The sequence below is a fragment of the Carcharhinus amblyrhynchos genome, chromosome 6 (genome assembly GCF_965287045.1).
Source record: "Carcharhinus amblyrhynchos chromosome 6, sCarAmb.v2.hapA, whole genome shotgun sequence".
In the NCBI taxonomy this organism is placed as follows: Eukaryota; Metazoa; Chordata; class Chondrichthyes; order Carcharhiniformes; family Carcharhinidae; genus Carcharhinus; species Carcharhinus amblyrhynchos.
In genome coordinates this window covers 27,827,542-27,854,465 of record NC_137329.1, presented here as the reverse complement: position 1 = coordinate 27,854,465, position 26,924 = coordinate 27,827,542, and the positions used below count along the sequence as shown (strand labels likewise).

Here is a 26,924-nt window from a genome sequence, read left to right as displayed (position 1 = left end):
AGAAACATCTATCTATTTCCCTTACAATTGAATCCTCTATATCTATTGCATTCCCACAATTTTTACTCCTCTCCTCTGCAGCAGAACTAACTCTGGTGCAATGAATTTGGCCATTGTTGTTTTCCCCTTAAAGGCCATTCCCTTCAACACTACCCAAAATGGTACATCTGTTTTGCAAGGGACTGGCCAGAGGAGATGCCTGCATTGCCTGCCCAGCTCTCTTGCTCTGCCTGGTTGCCTCCCACTCCTTTCTTGTCTGTGGAGTCTGAGCCTACAGTGTGACCACTTCTCTATACGTGCTATCTACGATATTCTTCACCTTGCGGATGCTCCACAGTGTCCCCAGCTGCTGCTCCAGCTCCGAAACGCAAGCTTCCAGGAACTGCAACTGGAGGCGTTTCCTGCATACATGCTGGCCCCGGGCACTGGAAACATTCCCATCCTCTCACATAGAGCACAAAGAGCAGACCATGGCTTGGCGCTCTCCTGTCATGACTTACCCCTTCAAATTAAAATTTTGGAAGATATTTTGTTTCAAATTATATCCAATTCTCGAGGGCCCTTCTTTTCTGGTCCTCGTCTACGAAATATAACCGTTACAACCTATAATCAACAGAAATTACATCTGGTTTACTCCCTGAGTAAGGAGTAAAATTATTAAATACTTACCCAACCTTTCTACTTATCCATCAGTTCTTTCCCTGGTGTCCGGCACTACTGCAGTAGGGCAAGACCACACCTTGCTTTTACCTTGCTTGTCCTTCTCACAGTGTTTTATTTTGATTAGAGGAGGAGATAGGGAGGGAAACACTTGCATCTTGGGCTTAACCGCTCCTTGACACCAGCTCTTCCTCTACCCACTATACAGTCAAGGTGACGGCAGTGCCTTCTTCCAGAAGTCGTTTGGCCCACATCCCTTTATATCCATCTTACCCATGTAACTGTCTAAATTATTTTTAAAAGACAAAATTGTACATGCCTCTACAAATACCTCTGGCAGCTTGTTTCAGACACTTATCACCCTCTGTGTGAAAAAATTGTCCCTCTGCAATTTTGTATCTCTCCCCGCTTATCTTAAACCTACGCTCTCTAGTTTTAGACTCCCCTATCTTTGGGAAAAGATATTGACTATCTAGCTGATCTGGACCCTTCATTATTTTATAGACCTCTATAAGATCATCCCTCAGCCTCCTATGCTCCAGAGGAAAAAGTCCCAGTCTATTCAGCCTCTCCTTATAACTCAACCCATTAAGTCTGGGTAGCATCCTAGTAAATCTTTTCTGCACTCTTTATAGTTTAATAATAACTTTCCTGTAATAGGATGTCCAGAATTGCACACAGTATTCCAAGTATGGCCTCACCAATGTCTTGTACAACTTCAACAAGATATTCCAACTCCTGTATTCAATGTTCTGACCGATGAAACCAAGCATGCCGAATGCCTTCTTCATCACTCTGTCCATCTGTGACTCCACTTTCCAGGAGCTATGAACATGAATCCCTACATCTCTTTGTTCTGTAACTCTTCCCAACGCCCTACCATTAACTGAGTAATTCCTGCCCTGGTTCAATCTACCAAAATGCATCACCTTGCATTGATCTAAATTAAATTCCATCTGCTATCTGTCAGCCCACTTGCCCAATTGAGCAAGGTCCCGTTGCAATGGAGATAACTTTCGTCACTGTCCACCATGCCACCAATCTTAGTGTCATCTGCAAACTTACTAACCATGCCTCCTATATTCTCATCCAAATCGTTAATATAAATGACAAATAACAGTGGACCCAGCACCGATCCCTGAGGCACACCACTGGTCACAGGCCTCCAGTTTGAAAAACAACTTTCTACAACCACTCTCTGTCTTCTGCCAAGAAGCCAATTTTGTATCCATTTAGATACCTCACCCTGGAGCCTGTGAGATTTAACCTTATGCAACAACCTACCATATGGCACTTTGCTAAAGTCCACATAGACAACGTGAACGTGGACCTCATCTATCTTCTTGGTTACCCCTTCAGAAAACTCAATCAAATTTGTAAGACGTGATTTTCCACTTAAAAAGCCATGCTGACTGTCCCTAATCAAAACTTGTGTCTCTGAATGCCTGTAGATCCTGTCTCTCAAAATACCTTCCAACAATTTACTCAGCTCAGAGTAGAGCAGCACAGAAGAGCAATGGACTCAGTGTGGACGCAGCATGTGAGGAGAGTTGCAAATGCAGTGTAGAGCAGCGTGGTGGACCCAGTGTAGAGCAGTGCGGGAGGAAAACAATGGACCCAGTGTGGAGGAGGGTGGGAAGAGAGTGGCGGCGGACCTAGTGTGGTGGAGGGCTGGAGGAGGCGGTAGATTCCATATGGAGGAGGACGGCAAGAGGGTGGCAGACCCAGTGTGGAAGACGATGGTTGGAGGGCGGCGGACCCAGTGTGGAAGAGGATGGGAGGAAGGCGGTGGATCCAGTGTGGAGGAGGATGGGAGGAGAGAAACAGGCCCAGTGTGGAGGAGGGTTGGAGGAAGGCGGCAGACCCAGTGTAGAGTAGGGCGGCAGACCCAATGTGGAGGAGGATGGGAGGAGGGCAGCAGACCCAATGTGGAGAAGGATAGGAAGAGGGTGGTGGACCCAGTGTGGAGGAGGATGGGAGGAGAGCAGCAGACTCAATATAAAATGGCACTCGGGTTGCTGCATGCCAAATGGAATCAAATTTTTCCAAACAGATCCACAGGTACGTGCCACCCTCATAGAGTCATTGATGTCTACAGAATGGAAACAGGCCCTTCGGCCCAACTTGTCCATGCCACCCTATTTTTTAAAACCCCTAAGCTAATCCCAATTGCCCACATTTGACCCATGTCCCTCTATACCTATCATACCCATGTACTCTTTGGATTTTCCTTTGCCTTATCTGCCAAAACAATCTCATGCCCCCTTTTTGCCCTCCTGATTTCTCTGTTAACTCTACTCCTATACTCCCTATACTCTTCAAGAGGTTTACTTGATCCCAGCTGCCTATGCATGTCATGTGCTTCTTTCTTCTTCTTGACCAGGACCTCAATATCCCAAGTCATCCAGAGTTCCCTACTCTTGCCAGCCTTGCTCTTCACTCCAAAAGGAATGTGTTTACCTTAAACCTTGGTTAACACACTTTTGAAAGCCTGCCACTTACCAGACGTCCCTTTGCCTTCCCACAGATTCCCCCAATTAACTTATGAACATTCCTGCCTGATACCATCAAAATTGGCCTTGGCGCAATTTAGAATTGTAACTTTTGGGCCAGACCTATCATTCTCCATAGCTATCTTAAAACCAATAGATTATGGTCACTGGTCCCAAAGTGATCCCTCACAAACACTTCTGTCACCTGCCCTTCCTTATTTCCCAAAAGGAGGTCAAGTTTTGCCCCTCTCTAGTCGGGCCATCTACATGTTGAATGAGAAATTCCTCCTGAATACGCTCAACAACTTTATCTCCAACCAACCCTCTAATACTATGGCTGTCCCAGAGCTCGACTCTGAGCTCGACCACCACCCTTTATGAATCCCAGGGAAATAGGTCCTGTGAGAGGAGAAAGGAGGACAGTAGGAGTATGTGTGCTTGTATGTCACAGGCCTATACAATGGAGCCTGGTTGCCAATCCTCTTGAACGCCCTTGCCATTGGACTGAGGCCTTGGTCCATCAAGCCTGTATGGTAGCTAGTCTACAACAGCCACACTATGTTAAAAGAACTCATGCAGGCATCCTCCATCACTTAAAATTAAGTTTGGGACTGGAACATTAGGACCCTCCTGTGGCAGATCAAAATGGCACACTGCTATCATTGCTTGGAAGCTCAGGCGTTTTGACATTGACCTTTCTACCCTAAGCGAGACCAGCGGGCAGGGGAAGGCCAACCTGGGGAGTAGGATGGCCGTTACACTTTCCCCCGGAAAGGTAAAGCAGAAAAGATTGCCATCTGCATTGAGTTGGCTTTGCCATTAAAAACAATGGCAGAGAGCTGCCGGCTGAGTAAGGCTCTCTTATCAAGTTCTTTGAGTGCTTCAGTGTTGATTTTCCTGCGGCATTGTTTCTGTTGCCATTGCTGCTTTCGGGCTACATTGATTTTTTTGGAAGTCTACATTAAGTGCATTTAACTCATTAAGACTGCTTAGTGTTTGGTACAGAACTAAAGTCAAAACAGATTGAATTTAAAAAATTCTTGGCATTGGAAGAAGATTTCACAGGCTCCTGAACATGTTGCCTCTGAGCTTCCCAGCAACAAGGACACTAATGAACTTTGGTGCTCAGTCACTCAATGACTGAAATTATCCTGGTTGAACAATTTTCTTTAAAGGTGTCTACACAACCCACTGGATCTGACATGGCTTAGCATTAATTAAAATGATTTGTAATGTTTTATCATAAAATAGTGCACATGCCAAGGAGTTGTTAATTTGTATATTTTGGCCATGAGTCTGTGCTGTCTGTATAGGAGCTGACAGACTGAATCCTCAGGTTACTCTTAATTATTACTCAGTCCCAGATTGTTCCACCATAACAGTGCGCAAACAGGGCATCAGAAACCAAAAGTACTCGGCACCTGTAAAAAGAGGAGCAGGTTATATTTGGGGTAAAGAACTAAGCTCAATCAATGCTTCGAAAGGAAAAAAATTCAAGGCTACAGGGAAAGAGCAGGAAAGTGGGACTCTGTGATCAGATCTTTCAAAGTATTGGCATTTTGGGCCAAATGGCCTCCTGTTCTCTATCGTCGTGTGACAGGCACTGAAAGCCCTGTACGTTTCCAGTGTTCTGTTTTTATTTTGGAAGGTGGTTGATTGTCTATAGAATCCCAATAGTGCAGAAGAGGCTGTTCAACCCATCAAGTCTGCACTGACCCTCTGAACGAGCACCCTACCTAGGCCCAATCCCGCACTCTTTGACCATATCACCGTGCATTAATCGTGGCCAACCCACCTAACCTGCACATCTTTGGACATTCTCAGGCAATTTAGTATGGCTGATCCACCTAACCTGCATATCTTGGACACTTAGGAGCAACTTTGGGCTGTGGGAGGAAACCAGAGCACCCAGAGGAAACTCACGCAAACATGGGGAGAAAGTGCAAATTTCCCACAGACAGTGACCTAAGGCTGGAATCGAACCTGGATCCCTGGTGTTGTGAGGCAGCAGTGCTAACCGCTGTGCCACCGTGCCACCCCTGTGGCCTTAATTTTGTTTATTGTCTGATTTTCTTATAAAGCTTAGAGTTTTTAAAACCTAAATCATTGATGCCAACCACACCAGGGCCTCCATTACCAGGGCCAATGTTACCTCGACTTATAACACCAAGATTTTTAATAGGTGCAGCTTTGTTGGAGAGAACCCTGAACCATGGTTTCTGTTGGTACAGGAGACAAATTTTATTATAACGTGATGGTCTGTAACTGTTGTGCACCAGCAAGAACATGTATCATTCGAATACCAGAAAAGAACCGCAGTCATAAATGTCTCTTCCACAGATGTTTCTTTTCCTTCTGAGCACGCCTGTTCCATCTCCCCTGTCTCTGTACTTGCTTAAAGTCTGTAAATTTTTAAAGTCATTGACTTGAAACATTAGCTGCTTTTATGTCCCCAGATGCTGTCTGAGCTGCTGAAAATTTCTAGTATTTTCTGGTAATATTTCAGATTTCCGGCAACCACTGTCACTTGCTTTTGTTTCCGAAAAGGCAAAGCTGATGAATGTTAGCTGGGAGTAATTGCTGGTTAACTGAGCACAGCAAGTCCAACAGAAGTACACTCACCCTGTTTCCTCGTTTTCAGCTACCAGAGGCATTTTGTGCTTCATTCCGACACACATGAGGGTTTACACTGTGTTAGAGGATATTCATCATTCTCAGGCAATGCATTCTGTTCTTTCTGTGCAGAGGATGGCCTTCACCAGACACAGCCCTGTCGAGATTGGTGGTGGGACGCAGCAAATAAAACCCCTTACCCCCTACAAGGGCACGAGGCTCACAGGCAGGGAGGTCGTACGGGGCTGGGGGTTTCTGAAGTCTGTGGAGATGATGGTACTCAAGGTAGGCAGAGTGATTTGGGCAACATGATTGCGACTTATATTTTTGTTTGGTACAATGTAAAACACAGCAATCTCTGTCATTGCATGGACAATGTGCAAGGTGTCCGTATCGATGCTGTGAATTAAAGCCTATAACGGGAGCTCATCTCTCTTCACAGGACGGTCACAAACACAGGTGGAAACGAATACAACAGGACCCTCACGGTCATCTCCACAGTCTGTCTCACCGACATCACTGGGAGCAGCTGCCAGCCCAGACACACATACTTCAAAGAGCATCAGTGAGTTTGAGGAGGGAACACAGGGTGAGTCATGAGTAAGGGTGGGGCAATGGTAATGGGCTAAGAAGGGCAGGGTGTTGCTGTGCAAGGGTACAGGATGGACACAGACCTGTTGAGTGGTTCTGTGATTCCATCCACATTGAGTATTGGTTGATACAAGTCACTAGGCTCAGGGCATGGTCAGACTGTTGTGCTCAAGTGTGAAACACTGTTGTCTGTGAGGTTTGATTTACCATCTTCTTCCTTCACCATCTCCTTCCTTTTGCCTTCCATAGTGTTAACCTCGCTCCCTGCCCTTGCAGTGCCAACTCCTTCCACCCCGACCAAAGCCATCTCACCCACAGCCTTGAATGGGTTGGAGGTAGCTGAGCAGCGTAGCTGGCTCTACCTAGAAGAAATGGTCAACTCATTGATGGCCACAGCTCAGCAGCTGAAGACACTGATTGAGCAAGCAAAGCAAGCCAGCATCGCTTCAAAAGACGGCGCCATTGCACAAGCCAAGCTCCAGGCAGAACGTGAGAGGAAAGGGGTGAGTGGTGTCAGCATTACTTCATGCCAAGTGAAGTACATGGTACAGCAGCTAGGACAATCTCTGTAAACACAGACCCCAATGTTAATCAGAGGATTGGACTACACCATATGGCCAGAGAATCTGGGGGATGTAGAAGCCTGGAGCTAATCCACGATCCTGCCTCAATCAGAGACTCCAGTTCAAGACCTAGGACACCAACTCCCATCCAACCAATGACTAGATCTCTGCTGCAATCCCAATCCAACTGACCAGCGCAAACTGAGGTTTGCTGAGGGTGGGGAATCTTCATTGCTCCCCACTATCCCACTCTTCTGGCTCTCTCCCTCTTGCCCCACTCCGCTAGACCTATGATTTCTAGCTTTGCAGCATTATTTCCTTTGCCCGGTAACACCTCCACTGCAGCTGAAAGCCTTCAACATCTTCTCATCACCTCCAGACATGGCTTCTTGTAATGTCTTCCCTTTTAGCTCCCTCAACTCTGATATCCTCCCGCAACCTCCAAGTCATCCAGAATAGATCCCAGCATGTGATTGCTCCTAAGGTCCATTCACCAATTTGCTGTCTCTTATCGTATCGATGGCCCACTCCTATCTCTCATTCACATGCTGTCATAGAAACATAGAAGATTGGAGCAGGAGGAGGCCATTTGGCCCTTTGAGCCTGCTCCACCATTCATTACGATCATGGCTGATCATCCAACTCAGTAGCCTAATCCTGCTTTTTCCCCATAACCTTTGATCTAATTTGCCCCAAGTGCTATAACTATCCACCTCTTGAGTACATTCAATGTTTTGGCATCAACTACTTTCTGTGGTAATGAGTTCCACAGGCTCACCACTCTTTGGGTGAAGAAATGTCTCCTCACCTCCATCCTAAATGGTCTACCCTGCATCCTCAGACTGTGACTGCTGGTTCTGGACTCCCCCACCATTGGGAACGTCCTCTCTGCATCTATCCTGTGTAGTCCTGTTAGAATTCTATAAATCTTTATGAGATACCCCCTCATTTGTCTGAACTCCAGTGAAAACAATCCTTAACTAGTCAATCTCGCCTCGTACATCAGCCCCACCAATCCCAGAATCAGCCTGGTAAACTCTCGCTGCATGCCCTCGAGAGCAAGAACATCCTTTCTCAGAAAAGGAGACCTCACCAAGAACCTGTATAATTGCAACAACACATCCTTGCTCCTGCATTCAAAACCTCTTGCAATGAAGGCCAACATGCCATTTGCCTTCTTTACCTACTGCTGCACCAGCATGCTTACCATCAGTGATTGGTGCACAAGGACACCCTTGCTGCACCAATCACTGATTGTCCTGCTGCACACTCCCCAATTTAGAGCCATTCATGTAGTAACCTGCCTTCTTGTTTTTGCTTCCAAAGCGAATAACCTCACATTTGCCACTTGGCAACTTCATACAAAAACAAAATGTTAGGTTTCACAAGGATGCTGACAACAGCCAGCTCTACCTTCCTTAACACCTCCACTGTCGGTAAATTGTCAGATTGCTTATTTGACTTGCAGTACTGGATGAGCAGAAATTTCCTTTAACTAAATTTTGAGAAGATTGAAACCACTGTTGTCAGTCCCTGTTTCAAACGCTGTTCCCTAGCCATTGACTCCATCCCTCCACCTAGCAACAGCCTGAGATTAGGCCCCTCTATTTGCAACCTTAATGTCACATTTGATGATGAGATGAGCTTCTGAATTCATATTCTTGCCACACTAAAGCCCCTGTTCCATCTCTGCAACATTGTCCCACTTCATCCTTATCTCAGCTTGTGTTGCTGAAACCCTTTTTCACAACTTGTTACCTCTAGATTTGATTAGCCCAACACAATCCTATTGGTGTCCCACATTCTGCCCTCTCTGAATCAAAAACTGTGCTCATCTTGTTTTAACTCGCAGTAAGTTCCATTTCCCGTTCACCTCTGCACTCGCTAACCCACACTGACTCCTGATTTTAATATGTACTTCTTTGTTTTCAAATCTTTCCAAGGCAGCATCTCTCTGTATCTCTGTAATCTTCTCTCCCTCACAACCTTATTAGATATCTGTGCTCCTCTAATTCTGGCCTGCTCTGTATCCTAGATTTTAATTGCTGCATCATTAATGGCTGTACTATCTGCTGCTAGGATCATGAGCTCTGGAATTCCCTCCCTCCACCCCACTACCTCACTTTCCTCCTTTAAAACACTCCTTAAAACCTACCTCTATCTACATCTTTAGGCATCTGATCTCGTCTCTCCTTATAGAAACATAGAAGATAGGAGCAGAAAGAGGCCATTTGGCCCTTTGAGAATGCTGTACCACTCATCATGATATGGCTGATCATCCAACTCAATAGCCTAATTCTGCTTTTCCCTCATAACCTTTGATCCCATTTGTCCCAGTGCTATATCCAGCCACCTTTTGAATACATTCAATGTTTTGGCATCAACTACTTTCTGTGGTAATGAATTCCACAGGCTCACCATTCTTTGAGTGAAGAAATGTCTCTTCACCTCTGTCCTAAATGGTCTACCCTGAATCCTCAGACTATGATCTCTGGTTCTAGACACACCCACTATTGGGAACATTCTCCCTACATCTATCCTGTCTAGCCTTGTTAGAATTTTATAAGTCTCTGAGATCCCTCCTCATTCGTCTGAACTCCAGTGAAAACAATCCTAACCTAGTCAATCTCTCCTCATACATTCCCGCCATCCCCAAATTGCTGCATCATTATGTGGCCTTGTGTCACACTTTGTTTTATAATGCCCTGATAAGCATCGGGATGTTTCATTATTTTAAAGGCATTAAAAATACAAGTTGTTTTTTCGGGTAAATGTTTTCCAAGGCTGTCTTCATGACATACGACAACACAGAGTTGCTGAGCAGAGACTGATAGCCAAGTTCCGCACATATGAGGATGGCCTCAACCGGGATCTTCGGTTCATGTCACACTCTCTGTAACCTCTATGACTTGCCTGGGCTTGTAAAATCTCACTAACTGTCCTGGCTGGAGACAATACACATCTCTGTAGCCTGTGCTAAACCTTCTCTCCACTCACATTGTCTGTACCTTTAAGACTTGCTTAACTGTAAAGATTCGCATTCCAACCATTATTTTGTAAATTGAGTTTGTGTTTTATATGCCCTGTTTGTGAACAGAATTCCCACTTACCTGACGAAGGAGCAGCGCTCCGAAAGCTAGTGGCTTTTGCTACCAAATAAACCTGTTGGACTTTAACCTGGTGTTATGAGACTTCTTACTGTGTTTATCCCAGTCCAATGCTGGCGTCTCCACATCATAACCTCCAGAACATCCAGAATAGATCCCAGCATCTGATTGCCTCTAAGATACGATCACCAACTTGATGTCACTCACTGCCTTACACTAGTTGATGATGCTCAAATGTTCAAATATAAAATCCTCCTCCATCTCCTACTGTGGCCTCCTTTGAATCCCCATTTTCCTGTGTCCATTCAATGACAAAGCTTTCACCTTTGCTGGCCTTTATATCTCCCAACATTTGCCTCTGTTAAGACATAACTTCTCCCACTGTCTGCCACATTTTGCTTTGGTAAACCTACAGATGTTCCTCTCGGGCCTGCCCTTGTTCTTAGGTGGGCTAAATAATGATAGGAATTAATAGGGAAAGTTGCCTCCCATCAGTAATTTTAGTGGGCAAAAATATCAGCCCAAAATGTTGACCTTCTGTTTTGTACTTTTCCACTAAAGTGATTGGAGGGGGAGAATGTCAACCCCTGAATCACCAGGTTATCCAGAGGGGATGGAGATAACGAGGTTGTGAAGTTAATGAGGAATGTGTATGACATGGGATGTTTAAAACCATGTTTCAAAGGTTTGGCTCAAAGTTGACATTAAGTAAGGTGTTTCTCTGATGGTCTGTTTTCTGTAAAATGTAGAGTCTGAACCAGTACCAAAACCAGGTGCCATTTCATTCTGCTGAGGATGTGGATGGGAAAACTGAGATCATTATCAAGGTGAGTGAGAAGAGAGTGATCTCACATTTACCTGACTTACTGCTTCCACATGGGAATGGTGGGATGGAGTCATGAGATGATGGCTATTGGAAACATTTATAGAAACATGTCTAATCATGGTGCTGCCATTGGGGTATATCCTGCTCTACAAGAGCAACTGCACTTCAAAAAACAGCATACCATTGGCTGAAAATGTTTGTGACATCTTGAAATTTTGAAAAGTGCTGGAGAAATGTTTCCTTTGCATCATTTTCCAACATTTGTTGGAATGTAACTACTGGTGTTATGTTGTAATGACAGCAATGACCAACTATTCCTGCTGATTCTGAGCTGCTGCCAAAATTGTCCACATATCATTGACTTTTACATCATCAAAACATCAATTACAGTGCCTTAAATTGTATTGAACACGCTGACTATTTTGGGCAGTTCCATAAGTGTTTGCCTTGTGCAGAAGTATTTGCCTGTTATTACCCCTTGCTCGACTATTTAAGAAGCTCTACACCTTTCTAGAAAAATTGGATCTTTGAGCATTTTTAATCAACTATTTGCACAAGGATTATGTGATTATCTGAGTGGTGGGTATCACAATGGCACAGTGGTCAGCAGTGCCATCTCACATTGCTAGGGACCCAGGTTCGATTTCCGGCTTGGGTCACTGTCTATGTGGAGTTTGCATGTTCTCTCTGTGTATACGTGGATTTCTTCCGGATGCTCCAGTTTCCTCCCACAATCCAAAGATGTGCGTGTTAGGTGGATTGGCCATGCTCAATTGACCCTTAGTTTCAGGGGAACTATCTGGGGTAAATGTATGGGGTTATGGAAATAGGGCCTGGGTGGGATTGGGGTCAGTGCAGACTCGATGGACCAAATGGCCTCCTTCTGCACTGTAGGATTCTATGATTATATGAGTTTCTGGATGTACATAAACAAATAGGAGAGGCAAAAGCTAACTGAAATTTCCTGATTTTTAAAAATAAATGTTGCTTACTTTGTTACTTGGTTTCATCATTCACTGGGGATGGTGGGAAAATCACAAAATCACTGGGAACAGCAGAGAAATCACATTAACATTACTGGGAATAATGGGAAATTTGCATTCACATCACTGGGAGTAACAGGAAAATCGTATTAACATCACCAGGAACATCAAATAAATTGTATTAGCATCACCAGGAACAGTGGAAAATTTGCATTAATATCACTGGGAATAGTGGAGACTTCATTACCATCACTAAGAATAGGTGTAAAATTGCATTAACATCACTGGGAATGGATAATTATTCAACTGCTCTATGAAAACCCTGTTGAATCTGCTTCCTCTACACTCTGAGTGCATTCCTGATTCTAACCACTTGCTGAGTGAAAAAAAGCTGTTCTTTGTATAACTGTTGTTTTTAACCAATTACCTTATATCAGTTCCTCGGGTTCCCGATGCTTCTGCCAATAGGAACAGTTTTTCTATATCTACTTTGTCTACATCCCACCTTATTTTGAACACTTATCACCTTCTGTAAAGCCTAAGCTTCTCCAGTCTCTGCACGTAACTGAAATCTCTCTTCACTGGAATCATTCTTGTAAATCTTTTTTGCCATCACACCTTTTTGAAAGTGTTGTGGCCAGAATTGGTCAGAATGCTTTGTTTAAAGCTGAAGCATGGTTTAATGAAGATTCACCATAACTTGCTTTTGTACTTATTGCTCGACGAAGCCCAAGATTCCATATGTCTTTTTAACCACTCTCTCAGCCTATTCTTCCATCTTCAACAATTTTGCACAAAGGGGATTCCCCATACGACCAACCTGTATATGTCCTCTTGAAATCTAACACTGTACTCCTCACAATATTCCCAAGTTTTGTATCTTCTGCAGATTTTGGAATTTTGCCCTGCATAGCCAAGTCTAGATCATTAATATAGATCAAGAAAAGCACTGTGGTGACCTCAGCCAGGCTAATGAAGTTGACTTGCTAAAGTATGAACTACCTGATGAGTCTTGCGCAGTTGACGCCTTCCGCGCCCGCTGGGCACCGCAGGGGCTGGGGTGTATTATTGATCTCAATAATCACATTATGATTTGATGTTTTAAGTTTCCTTTGTCATTTGGTTTTGGTTTGGGCTGTTCCCCCTCCTTTTTGAGGAACTACCCCTTTTATTTTGTCCCTTAGTTAATTTGAGTTTGTTTATTTGGTTGATATGTAAAGAACTAGCTATCAATAGATCCAGGCAGCGGGTGATTGACAGGGTCATCCACCCTGATTGTATGCCCCTCTCCCGTGGCTAAATTCACGGCCAGGTGTCCCAGAGAGGGATCATGGGATGTCCACTGATGCAGTTGGACTCCTTCCATGCCTGCTGGGCACTGCAGGGGCTGGGGTGTATTATCAACCCCAATAACCACATCTTAATTTGATGTTTTAAGTTTCCTTTCTGCTTTGCTTTTTGGTTCAGGAGGGTCCCCCTCCTTTTGGGGAGCTGCCCCTTTTAAGTTGTCCCTCAGTTAATTTGATTTAGTTTATTTGGCTGGTACACAAAAAGAAGTACCTGATGAGTCTTATTTGATGGTTAAATTAGGGAGCCTCATGCACCCTATTTAAAGCAGGCGTGCCAGACTCCCAGCCTGCATTCAGCAGGGAGCAACTGGAGAGCCGGCTACGTACAGATGTATGGTGTAAATAAAGTAACTTGGTGACAGGACCTTCACCTCCGTGGAGTTATTACAACCCCCCACACTCGGGAAACTCCAGTCTGAAAAACAACTGTTCAACTACTCTCTGTTTCCTGTCACTCTGCCAACTTTATATCTGTGCTGCCACTTTCCCTTTTGTTGCATGGCTTCCACATTGCTGGCGAGCCTTTTATGTGGCTCTTTATCAAATGCCTTTTGGAAGTCCATGTTGACTTCATCGACCATCTCTGTTACCACATCAATGAAGCTAGTTAAACATGATTTACCTTTGACAAATCTGTGCTGGCATTCCTTAATTAATCAGCTTCTATTTCCAAGCAACTGTTAATTTTGTTCCTGATTGTTGGTTTCTAAAAGCTATCCCATCACCAATGTGAAATAGACTGGCTTGTGTATTGCTCTATCCTTGCACTGTTTTTTGAACAAGGATATAACATTTGCAATTCTCCAGTTTCCTGGCACGATCCTGTATCTAACGAGGTTTGCAAGATTATGGCAGTGCCTCTCCAATTTCCTCCCTCACTTCCCTTGGCATTCTACGATTAATCTCATTCAGTCTTGATGAATTAACAACTTTAAGTATAGCCACCTTTTGTAATATTTATCAGTTTGTAGCCCATCTAGTCTCTAAGCCTCTTATTTCACTGTAACTTGGTGAAGACAGATGCAAAATACTCAGTATCTCAGTCACTGCTCCTTGCAGTGATCATCTTTTTGGCCCTTAAGCAGACCCACTCCTCATAGAGTCATAGAGGTTTACAGCACAGAAACAGGCCTTTTGGCCCAACTTGTCCATGACGCTCTCTTCTTCTTAAACCCCTAAGCTTGTCCCAATTGCCCACATTTGGTCCATATCCCTCTGTAACCATCTTAGCCACATAACTGAAATTACCTCCTACTACCTCCTTTGTTACTATTTATAAAAAGAACAAAGAACAAATAAAATTACAGCACAGGAACAGGCCTTTCAGCCCTCCAAGCCTGCACCGATCATGCTGCCCAACTTAACTAAAACCCACTACCCTTCTGGGGCACTTCCCGCCATTCCCAACCTATTCATATATTTGTCAAGACGCCCCTTAAAAGTCACTATCGTATCTGCTTCCACTACCTCCCCCGGCAACGAGTTCCAGGTACCTGTGTGAAAAACCTGCCTCATACATCTCCTTTAAACCTTGTCCCTCACACCTTAAACCTGTGCCCCCGAGTAATTGATTTTTCCACCCTGGGAAAAAGCTTCTGACTATCCACTTTGTCCATGCCCCTCATAATCTTGTAGATTTCTATCAAGTGGCCCCTCAACCTCCATCGTTCCAGTGAGAACAAACCAAGTTTTCCAACCTCTCCTCATAGATAATGCCTGCCATGCCAGACAACATCCTGGTAAATCTTTTCTGTATCCTCTCCAAAGCCTCCACATCCTTCTGGTAATGTGGCGACCAGAATTGAACACCGTGTTCCAAGTGCAGCCTAACTAATGTTCTATAAAGCTGCAACATGACTTACTAATTTTTAAATTCAGTTCTCCAGCTGCTGAAGGCAAGCATGCTCTATGCCTTCTTGACTACCTTCCCCACCTGTATTGCCACTTTCAGTGACCTGTGTACCTATACACTCAGATCCCTCTGCCTATCAATACTCTTAGGGCTTCTGCCCTTTACTGCATATTTCCTATCTGTATTAGACCTTCTAAAATGCATTACCTCACATTTGTCCTGATTAAACTTCATCTGCCAGCTGATCTATATCCTATTGATCATATCCTATTGATCTATATCCTCTGATGGCCCTCATCACTACCCGCAAATCCACCAATCGTTGTGTTGTCTGCAAACTTACTAATCAAATCAGTTCCATTTTTCTCCAAATCATTTATAGATATTACAAACAGCAAAAGTCCCAGCACTGATCCCTGAGGAACGCCGCTTGTCACAGCCCTCCATTCAGAAGCATACCCTTCCACTGCTACCCTCTGCCAGTTTTGTATCCACCTTGCCAGCTCACCTCTGATCCCATGGAACTTCATCTTCTGCATCAGCCTGCCGTGAGGGATCTTGTCAAAGGCCTTACTGAAGTCCATGTAGACAACATCCACTGTCCTACCCTCATCAATCATCTTCGTCACTTCCTTGAAAAACTTAATCAAGTTAGTGACACACAACCTCCTTTTCACAAAACCATGTTAGCCTCTCACTAATATGTCCACTTATTTCCAAGTGGGAGTAAGTCTTGTCTCGGAGAATCCTCTCCAATAATTTCCCTACCTCTGACGTAAGGCTCACTGGTCTGTAATTACCTGAATTATTCTTGCTGCCCTTCTTAAACAAAGGAACAACACTGGCTATTCTCCAGTCCTCTGCGACCTCCCCTGTAGCCAGTGAGGATACAAAGCAATTTCTTCCTTTGTCTCACTCAGTGTTCTGGGGTATATTCCATCAGTCCAGTGGACTTGTCTACTTTAATGTTTCTCAAGAACCCCAATACCTCCTTTTTGATCTCAATATGACTCAAACTATCTACACATCCTTCCCCAGACTCATCATCCACCAGGTCCTTCTCTTTGCTGAATACTGATGCAAACTACTCACTTAATACCTCGCCTTCCTCGTTCACCTGACGAAGGGGCAATGCTCCAAAAGCTTGTGCTACCACATTAGCTTTAACCTGGTGTTGTGAGACTTCTTACTATGTTAAGATAATATAGCTCTCTGTCAGCTACTGTTAACTGCTCTGGGCTTCCAGTATTGTCTGGTTTACTTTGAAATTTTTCAATTAATTATAGGAAACAATATGATACTGAGCTATCACTATGTCGCCTTTAACTTCCAGTCAATATTTGTCCAATCAAATTTTGATTTCTATGGTGCCTTTTACAAACTCAGGATAGCACAAAGCCTGGTCACTATTTTAATGTTGGAAATGCAACAGCAATTAAATAAATGACAAAACAATTTCTTTTATTGATTTTGATTGAGGGTTATACACTCTTTTGTATTGTGCTGTTGGATCTTTTATGTGTACTTGAGATGGCAGACCATTGCAAAAGATGACAACTCCAACAGTGCAGCACTCTCTCAGTACTGTACTCCCAGACAGTGGAGCACTCTTACACTTTGATTCTCCTGCCCTGTGTTTGGTTTCCTCCCCACCACTGTGTTATTCTCCTGTCGTAGACTCCGTACTTCCCACCCTGGGCTCAGCTTCTCCCCCTTCTCAGCATGTCACTGATATTTCCTCAGTGAATTAAAGTCCAGCTAACAATCACTGTTAAGGCTCACATACAGAAAGTGGCTACCCGGGTCAAAGTGCTATGGGATGGAGGTGGCAAACAAACACCAACAGTTATTGCCCTGCTGTGTTCATTCTTTCAGTAGAGGAGGACTGAGGAGCAACAAAAGCAGTGTCAGCCAGTGCTAAGCTGTACTTACATTGCAATTGCAAGTGGTTGACAAAATTTCAGTTCAATCAAAATATCTACAGCCCTTAAATGGGCATCTTTAAATCATCCTTTCAATGCTTTATTCAGTGTTTGAAAATTAAGAGGAAGGTAGGGACTCACCTATGGAAAGAAATAGAAAGAGGGGGTTGATGGGGTTTGGTGACGTAGAGATAGTGGAGGTTTGGTGGAGTAGAGGTCATGGAACTCATGTTGAGTATAAACATTGGTACAGACCAGTTCGCCCCAAACAGTCTGCTTCAATGCTGTTAATTTTATGTAATGTTTTGTAAAATCTACTTTGTTATTGTGGAGCACTTGGCAAAATTAATTGGTGCCTGCCAATTTGTAACATAGAACCCATGTTACTCTACTCACCCCCAAGTACTTGCTGATGTGTAAATAACTGGACGTGTTTATTGCCCATCTTCTGAAGAAGCTTGTCTGGTTTTCATTGTTTGTATCCCTTGTATATTGCATTCCATTTACCTGTTTATTTTGAAAAAAGTATTTCTGCCAAAATTCAGATAATAGTTTGACAAATTATAAAAAAAACAAAGCACCCCCCAGAATACCTGTAACTCATATTTTTCCTAATCACAATTCTTTATAGCAAACCTGTGTGAACTGTGGGCGTGAGGCAATGAATGAGTGCACCGGATGCCACAAGGTTCATTACTGTTCAACATTCTGTCAGCGAAAGGTGAGAAAGAAAGAATTTCCATTTTTGTACACATTTTCCAACCTCAGGATATCCCAAATCATTTTGCAGCCAATTAAGTACTTTTGAATTGTAGTTCCTGTTGTAATGTAGGAATCTTGGCAGCTAATTTGCACACAGCCAGCTCCTACAAATAACAATATGATAATGACTGAGTAATCTGATTTGAGCGATATTGATTGAGGGATAAATAATTGCCTCAGAATAATGGGGAAAATTCCCTTCTTTTTCAAATACTGCAATAGGATTGTTTAAATGCATCTAAGAGAGCAGGCGAGACAATTTAATGTCTGATCTAAAAGGTAACATCTCCAACAGTACAGTGCTCCATTAGCACTGCCTTCTGACAGTGCAACACTCCCTCAATTCTGTTCCTCTGAGGGCAGTGCTCCATCAGTACTACCCCTTGATCAAGGCAAGACTTCCTCATTACTGCCTGTCCTGTCAGGACTGTGCAGCCTCAATGCTGACAGATTCCCACCCCTTCAGCACCATTACTCTGATGGTGCAGCACCCCCTCAGCACTGACACTGTGATGGGGCAGCACCCCCTTGGCACTGACACTGTGACAGTGCAGCACCCCCTCAGCACCATCACTATGCTGGTGCAGCATCCCCTCATCACCATCACTGATGAGGCAGCACCCCCTTGGCACTGACACTGTAATGGTGCAGCATCCCATCAGCACCATCGCTGTGATGGGGCAGCACCCCTTCAGCACCATCACTGATGAGGCAGCACCCCCTCGGCACTGACACCCCAGCAATGCAGCTTTTCCTCAGTGCTACAATACGCGGGTTAGTTTTGATTATGTGCCCAGGTCTCTAGAGTGTGAATTGAATCCAAAACTTCTGCATCAGAGGTGAGAATTCTACTCACTGAGTCATGGCAGAAACTTTGGATTTCTTTTGTTTAACTATCATACCTGTTGGAATAATATCAACACCAACTACTGAAGATCGGGTACAAATTCAATATGGACTGGGCGGCACGATGGCACATTGGTTAGCACTGCTGCCACGCAGTGCCAGGGATCTGGGTTCTCTTCCGGCCTCAGGTCACTGTCTGTGTGGAATTTGCACGTTCTCCCCCTCTCTGCATGTTCCCCAGATGTCTGGTTTCCTCCCAAAATGGAGATTAGATTGATTGGCCATGTAAATTATCTCTTAGTGTCAGCAGGACTAGGTGGGTAAATAAATGGGTTTAAGGAGACAGGGCCTGGGTAGGATTGTGGCCTGTACAGACTTGATGGGTCAAATGGCCTCCTTCTGCACTGTAAACATTCTATGATTCTAATCTATCCCATTCCTTGGTACACTCCCAGAGCAGGAAAAGTGGCCTGGGTGCACTTTCTCTACACTATCATCAAACACTCATTACAGGATTGGTTAGAAACAGCATAAAGCTCTTTTTACTCTGCTCCATCGAACACTTCTGGGGTAAATGGAGTGCAGATTAGATGCCAAATAATGTTCCCTTGTACACTGCCCTGTCAATGTCTCATGACCCAACTTCAGGGTGACATTCTATTGTTTGTTATAATAGCTTTGCTCTGTTGCTAAATTAGACTCAAAATTGGTTCTCGATGGATGTGGGTGTTGCTAGCAAGGCCAGCATTTGTTGCTCATCCTCTAATTGCCCTTGAGGTCTGTGGCTTGCTAAGCCATTTCAGAGGGCAGTTAAAGGTAAACCCACATTGCTTTGGTAAGTACAGCAAATTTTTTTCACTTTTGCAACAGGGAAGGTGAACAGCCAGTGGCTGACACATGCAGTATGGCTAAGCTTTCAGAATGCAGCAATTTTATTATTTTTGAATAGCATAGACCAGCTAAGTGGCTTTCCTTGTTTCAGTGCAATAAATAATGAGCTTCAGACCAAGGTTATTGGCTGCTGACTGTGCCCATCAATTTGTGACTGTTTGAAAAGGATCTATTGGCATCATATTTTTTTCCAGGACTGGAAGGATCATCAGCACGTGTGTGGACAACCAACAGCACTGACTGTGCAGGCAGAGGAGGTGCAGGTGACAGAAGTTGATGTGGAGAAAGTCAAAGTCTGAATGTCCTCTTGAAGAATTCGGTGCACCGACTTGAATGAGTGCTGGTACATGGAGTTCGACACTGATCTGTGCTGTGAGGACACATGTTCTTACCTTGCAGGCTGGACCTCATATTGTCCAGGTACGCCGCAGTTTGACGGAAGGCTGATTTCCGAGTGATGAGCGCCCAAGGAAGCAGATTTAGGATTACTCCTATATCACACAAACTCACTCGATGTCTGACTGCAGAAAATTCCCTGTAGAAATGTCGCAAACTGAGTCTTGACGTATAACTCCCTGTTTCTGTTTGTTTTTACTCCTTGACCTTATACAGAGACCATATTATTGCTCATTGCACTCACTCACACAGTCACTCATACTCATACACTTTCATACCCACACACACTCATTCACACACACATACTTTTCCACACCCTTGCACTCTCACTCACTCTCAATGCACGTATTCATACACACACTCCCCCATACACAACCTCACACACACACTCTCATGCCCACCCTCATGCATGCCTTCGTGCACACCCACACACCTCTCATACTTGTAGCTGCACACACACTCATGCCCTCTCACATCCAGACACCCTCCCACACAGCTTCATCTGCTTCAAGCAAGGTGGCCAGAGGGAGAGCAGCAATTTGGTTCGGGCAAGGGCCAGTTGGGTTGGAGGTGGGGTGTGAAATCTGGTTGCTCATGTTCTCTAAATTTCAAGAGCTCTATTCTGCACACATGCCTCATCCAGTGAGGACTGTGAACGCTTGTCACTTTCCTGATTTTAACCTGCAGACCAGTCACATTGCGTCCCTGTAGTTCACCTGCAGGAGCAATTAAAAGCATGTCCTTGTTGCAATGACTGTGTATTTAGTGATGTTGAACTTACGGCTTTGGGACAGAATTGCAGCGTTCCCATTGAGTCAGTCCTGGAGCTTGCTGTGCCTCTTCATACATGAAGCATTGTTCAGACATATTAAACAAATGGAAATCAGAGGTTTTAACACCAGCAGCCCAACTGATCCCCATATTAATGAGTTTACACCACCACTGTGGTCCTGGATTGAGGACGTTACAGATCTATTTCTCAAATTTAGCAGACCAAAAGCTTAAATGTCACTTGTTTTATCACTGGAAGGATTTGAATTTTGTAATGAACTATATTTTTAATTCAAATGAATGCTCATGGCTGAGCAAGTCAAGGAATGAAGAAACACTGTGTAATTTACTGGCACAAAATGTATCGTAATAATTGGGCAAGAGATTGTGGTCAGACAGAGATGCTGAGAAGGTTCAATGAAATTAGGAGCAGTTTTCATGGGAGATTAATCACTGCTGATTAAACACTTGTTGTAGCTACAACTTCACACTTGAAGCATTACAGTAATATTTGTGTGTTTGTGTGTGTGTGTGGATTATTTTGGCTGTCCAGACATTAACTGTGGATGATCTTTTTCCTTCAATTTGGGAAACTGTTTCCAAATTGCTTCTTGCAGGGAGCTATGAAATTCATAATGAATGGAATGTCTCTGAGAAATTAAATTGAATTCCTCCTTTCTGGGAGGGTGAACCTATTTTACCAGTGGAAGTGGATGCTTGTAAATAATGGTGTAAGTTGCTGTGAGGGGTATTTATACGTATAGGGGAAATTGCAGGTTGGGGTAACTGATGCCCTTCCGACTGAGTATTACTTCTGGTAACAGCAAGCTTAGCCAATGTACTTTATATAATTTCTTGCAATCCCATTATCAAGTTATTCTTGTATTTTGTGAGGTTTCTGTATTTTTAATTGTCATAAAGCATGCTTTGCTTTATATGTTCAGTAAATGATGATAGTGTTTATAGAAACATTCTCAGTGTCAAATAGTTTCTTATCTGAGAGGTGATTCCAGTACCTGGAGAGTGGTCAAATGGGTTTACTTGGTGAGTCGGAGATCATGAGTTTTGTGCACTAAAATGCATTCCCTGTAAATTCCACATCACGGAATCAGAACTTGCTCTCTCCAGCAGCATTGCTTCAATTCCAGTGACTTCACTGCATACCATAGAAAAACTTTTATTGAATAGGTACAGAAATATTATTATGCAGATACCATCTGAACACAGAAGGCCAACAGGACCTGGCCCTCTGCAATGCAGAACCTCACTGATTTAAATGCTAAACCTTCCTGGACATTGAAAGAAAACACACACTACCCAGAATGTGTGCTACACAAACCCACCCATAAATATAATTTGTGGCATCTGGAGGGTAGATGCCCAACTCCTGCACTTTACAACACTCCCAGAGAAAGTTCAGTGAGTTCATCAGGTCTGACAAGGTTGCATACTCATCATCTGTTCTTCCTTGCCAGTCCTGGGCAGCAGCACAGTTCTCCTTCTTATAGCAACAGTGTTCTCTTGGCAGCACCTCTGGCCAAATGAGACACAGATTGTGCAAGAGCTGTGAGTGAGCACAGTCTCTTGATGGTGAGCAAAGAAGCTGGAGACAGTGCAAAAATTACAGGTGAAATTTGAAAATGTTGAACTAACAGTTTCATGGTTTTCACTTTAATCACAAAGCTTCTTGATGTAAAATAAACTTTCAGATTTTTATGGATGTGGTTAATGAAACTAAAAATTGAACAAAAGCATTTAATCACAATGTTAACATGACTGCCAATCATACCAACACTGGTGAGGATGAGGGGAGTTGGTCAGTCATATCAACGCTCGTGAAGAAGTTATATTGCACTGGAGGGATGGTCAGTCATATTGCATGTAGTGAGGAGCAGTCAGTCATGCCACACTGTAGTAGGTGCAGTCAGTCATATCACATTGTAATGAAGGATTGTCAGTCATATCACATTGTAATAGGGGCAGTTATGTCACATCGTAGTGAAGGATTGTCAGTCATATTGCACTGTAGTGAAGAGCAGTCAGTTATATTGCAGTGTAGTGAGGTACAGTAAGTCACAGTGCACTGTAATGAGATACAGTAAGTCACATTGCACTGTAGTGAGGTACTTTCAGCTAAATTGCACTGTAGTGAGGTACTTTCAGTCATATTGTACTGTAGTGAAGGACAGTCAGTCATATTGCACTTTAGTGAGGTATTTTCAGTCAAATTGCACTTTACTGAAGGGCAGTCAGTTATATTACAGTGTAGTAAGGGACAGACAATCAGATATATTGTACTGCAGTGAGGTAGAGGTCAGTTGTATCACACTAGTGAAAGACAGTCAGTCGTATCACACCGTAACAGGAGACAATTATATCACATTGTAGTGAGGGATGGTCAGTCATATTGCATTATTGCGAAGGGTGATCAGTCAATATCACGCTGTAGTGAGGGAAGTCAGTCATGTCACACTATAGTGAGTGACTCACAATCATGCCACATTGTGTTGAAGTAGTTTAATTGTTGAGCTATGTAAAAAGATTTTTGCATTGTCTGGTGAACTCCAAACACTGCTGAATTACCACTCAGCTTTTAACTGTCAAACCTTTATTTCATGGTGTATATTCCAAGCAACTGACCAACTATATTTAAAATGTCGATATCCACAGGTGAGGTGCCGGATGATTGGAGGATAGCTCATGTTGTTCCGATGTTTAAAAAAGGCTCAAAAAGTAATCCGAGAAATTATAGGCTGGTAAGTTTGATGTCAGTAGTAGGTAAATTATTGGAAGGAGTAGTCAGAGATAGGATCTACAAATACTTGGATAGACAGGGATTTATTAGGGAGAGTCAACATGGCTTTGTGCGTGGTAGGTCATGTTTAACCAATCTATTAGAGTTTTTCGAGGAGGTTACCAGGAAAATGGATGAAGGGAAGGCAGTGGATGTTGTCTACGTGGACTTCAGTAAGGCCTTTGACAAGGTCCCGCATGGGAGGTTAGTTAGGAAGGTTCAGTTGCTAGGTATACATGGAGAGGCAGTAAATTGGATTAGACACTGGCTCAATGGAAGAAGCCAGACAGTGGTTGTGGAGGATTGCTTCTCTGAGTGGAGGCCTGTGACTAGTGGTGTGCCACAGGGATCAGTGCTGGGTCCATTGTTGTTTATCATCTATATCAATAATCTGGATGATAATGTGGTAAATTGGATCAGCAAATTTGCTGATGATACAAAGATTGGAGGTGTAGTGGACAGTGAGGAAGGTTTTCAAAGCTCGCAGAGAGATTTGGACCAGCTAGAGAAATGGGCTGAAAAATGGCAGATGGAGTTTAATGCAGACAAGTGTGAGGTATTGCTCTTTGGAAGGACAAACCAAGGTAGAACATACAAGGTAAATGGTAAGACACTGAAGAGTGCAGTAGAACAGAGGGATCTGGGAATACAGATACATAATTCCCTAAAAGTGGCATCACAGGTAGACACGGTTGTAAAGAGTGCTTTTGGTACATTGGCCGTTATAAATCAAAGTATTGAGTATAAGAGTTGGAATGTTATGGTGAGGTTGTATAAGACATTAGTGAGGCTGAATTTAGAGTATTGTGTGCCGTTTTGGTCACCTAATTACAGGAACGATATTAATAAGGTTGAAAGAGTGCAGAGAAGGTTTACAAGGATGTTGCCAGGTCTTGAGAAACTGAGTTACAGAGAAAGGTTGAATGGGTTAGGACTTTATTCCCTGGAGCGTTGAAGAATGAGGGGAGATTTGATAGAAATGTATAAAATTATGATGGGTATAGATGGAGTGAATGCAAGCAGGCTCTTTCCACTGAGGCTAGGGGAGAAGAAAAACTAGAGGACATGGGTTAAGGGTGAAGGGGGGAAAGTTTAAAGGGAATATTAGGGGACTTCTTCACACAGAAAGTGGTGGGACTGTGGAATGAAGTGGTGAATGCAGGCTCACTTTTAACATTTAAGAAAAACTTGGGCAGGTACATGTGTGAGAGGGGTGTGGAGGGGTATGGTCCAGGTGCAGGTCAGTGGGACTAGGCAGAAAAATAATTCGGCACAGACAAGAAGGGCCAAAAGGCCTGTTTCTGTGCTATAATGTTCTATGGTTCTATATCAGTCATGAAACACTGTGACAACCATCAGGCCTTTTGAATAAGCTGTGACTCAGTGGGTATCTCGTCTATGTCAAAGTCGGAAAGTCACAGATTCAAGACCCACTCCAAAAATCCAAGCCCATAATCCAGGCTGAAACTCCCAGTGTAGTCTTGAGGGAGCACAGCATTGTCAGAGGGGCAGTACTGAGGAAGCACCGCACCGTTGGAGCCCTAGTACTGAGGGAGTGCTTCATTGTCAAAGGGGCAGTAATGAGGGAGTGCTGTACTATTGAAGAGGCATTGCTGAGGAAGCGCTGCACTATTGCAGGTGTGGTACTGAGGGAGCATTGCACGGCCAAGGGTGCTGTCTTTCAAATGAGATAATAAACTGAGATGCATTCTGCCTTTCTAAATGAAAGATCTCATAGTTACAATTTGAAGGAGAGTCAATACTTACTCCTCAAACATCAACATTAAAAACAGACAACCTGCTCTTTGTAAGAGTTTGCTGTGTGCAAATTAGCTGCCTCTTTTCCCACATTCTATCGGTGATGAAAATTCAAAAGCAGTTGTGTAGCTCTGAAGTGCTTCGGTGCACCCTGAAGTTGTAAGAGGTTCTCCATCGGTGCACATTTTTGTAAATTATCACATTTTTAAAAAACAGCATATTCCTTTTAGTTTGTTGCATGGACTATATCCCGGTGCTGATTATTGTGGCTCATTGGGATGCTTGGACTGATTCATTTCCCTCCAGTAATCTCCAAATGTTGAAATCCCCGACGTTTACAGTTAGCAAAAGGTAAGAGAACGTCACAGCAGGAAACTGAACTTCAGTCACCTGAACAGAATGAGGAAACACCACTATATGTTATTTCAATGTTTCAGAATATCATGTCAGCAACAGGGGTGCATAACCTTCCTGAAGAAGTTCCTGAATTCCATGTTGAAGATGGTGTAGATGATGGGATTGACAGCACTATTGACATATCCGAGCCACGTTACGATGCTGAGGAGATGAGGTGGGATGCGGCAGGACTTACAAGTTGCTCTCGTTATGTGAACCACAAAAAACGGAGTCCAACAAAAGAGAAAAGCACCTGAAATGAGGAGGAGGAGAATAATTGAAAGCTTGGAAGTGCTGGCAAATCATCCATGCCATTTGCTGACAGTAAATTGAGACATGATTTACAAAGACAGGAACATCAGATTAGGGAATGACCATTATCCCTGCTTAGAAATTAAGCGTTCATTGTGTGCTTTCTTTCTCATTATCACACATGGCGCATTGTTCTGTCATCTGCTAATTCTTTAATCATACCTCCCTACATCAAAGCCTAACTCTTTCATGTGAAAAAGAAGGGATCCATGTACAGAGCACTGTGGAACCCACTGGAAACAACCTTCCACATCATTTTTACACTTTCCTTCCTATCATTGAGCCAATTTTAGATCCAACTTGTCCTTGGATCCCATGAGCTTCTAATTTTCTGACTAGTCTGACCAGTGATCTTGTCAAAAGCCTTGCAACTATCCATATAGACTGCATCAAACACACCACCCTCAACAATCTTCATTGTTAATTCCTCAAATATAAGTCAGACACTACATTATCTAAACAAATCCATGCTGACAGGTGGCACCGTGGTGAGCACTGCTGCCTCACAGCGCCAGCGACCGGGGTTCAATTCCGGCCTCAGGTTACTGTGTGGAGTTTGCACCTTCTCCTCATGTCTGCGTGGGTTTTGTCCCACACTCCAAAGATGTGCGGGTTAGGTTGATCAGCCATGCTAAATTACCCTTTAGTTTAGTGGGACAAGCAAGGTAAATATGTGGGGTTACAGGGATAGGGACTGGGTGGAATTCGTTGCCTTCTGCACTGTAGGGAGTCTATGATTCTATGACTATCCTTGATTAAACTGTCCTTTAAATAATGATTTGTACTGTGATCTTTTTTCCAATGATTTGTCCAGTACTGAGGTTTGGTTGGTTGGCCTGTAATTATCTATCCCTTTCGAAACAATGGTACAATGTTCACAGTTTTCGAGTCCTCGGGCACCATACCCACGCGAAAACCATGGAAATGCTGAGGAAAGCCAGGAATGCTGAGCTGTTCTTCTCTATTTTTGGCTGTTTGATATTCCAAAATGTGTAACCTCATGTAATCCAGTGAACTGGGACAAAAACATATTCAATTAC

The 26,924-nt window shown here is 43.5% G+C and overlaps 2 protein-coding genes across 5 annotated transcripts in view; one reads left to right on the top strand and one right to left on the bottom strand.

Annotated features, from left to right (window-relative positions):
- LOC145343778 (deformed epidermal autoregulatory factor 1 homolog) overlaps nt 1-21,112 on the top strand; it is a 76,800-nt gene extending 55,688 nt beyond the window's left edge. For 2 of the 4 annotated variants that reach the window (XM_080190105.1, XM_080190109.1), the window contains exons 9-14: nt 5,898-6,050; nt 6,208-6,354; nt 6,606-6,859; nt 10,776-10,853; nt 17,590-17,679; nt 19,652-21,112. In XM_080190105.1, coding sequence (XP_080046231.1) covers nt 5,898-6,050; nt 6,208-6,354; nt 6,606-6,859; nt 10,776-10,853; nt 17,590-17,679; nt 19,652-19,756 — 827 coding nt within the window. In that variant the 3' untranslated portion in view covers nt 19,757-21,112. The remainder of the gene's footprint in view (nt 1-5,897; nt 6,051-6,207; nt 6,355-6,605; nt 6,860-10,775; nt 10,854-17,589; nt 17,680-19,651) is intronic. The other 2 variants (XM_080190106.1, XM_080190108.1) reach the window with 2 other exon arrangements.
- A 697-nt stretch (nt 21,113-21,809) lies between these two features.
- Nucleotides 21,810-26,924, bottom strand: part of LOC145343779 (D(4) dopamine receptor-like) — a 49,816-nt gene continuing 44,701 nt past the window's right edge. Inside the window, exon 4 of the mRNA XM_080190110.1 lies at nt 21,810-25,825. Within this exon, the coding sequence (XP_080046236.1) occupies nt 25,623-25,825 (203 nt within the window). The 3' untranslated portion in view covers nt 21,810-25,622. The remainder of the gene's footprint in view (nt 25,826-26,924) is intronic.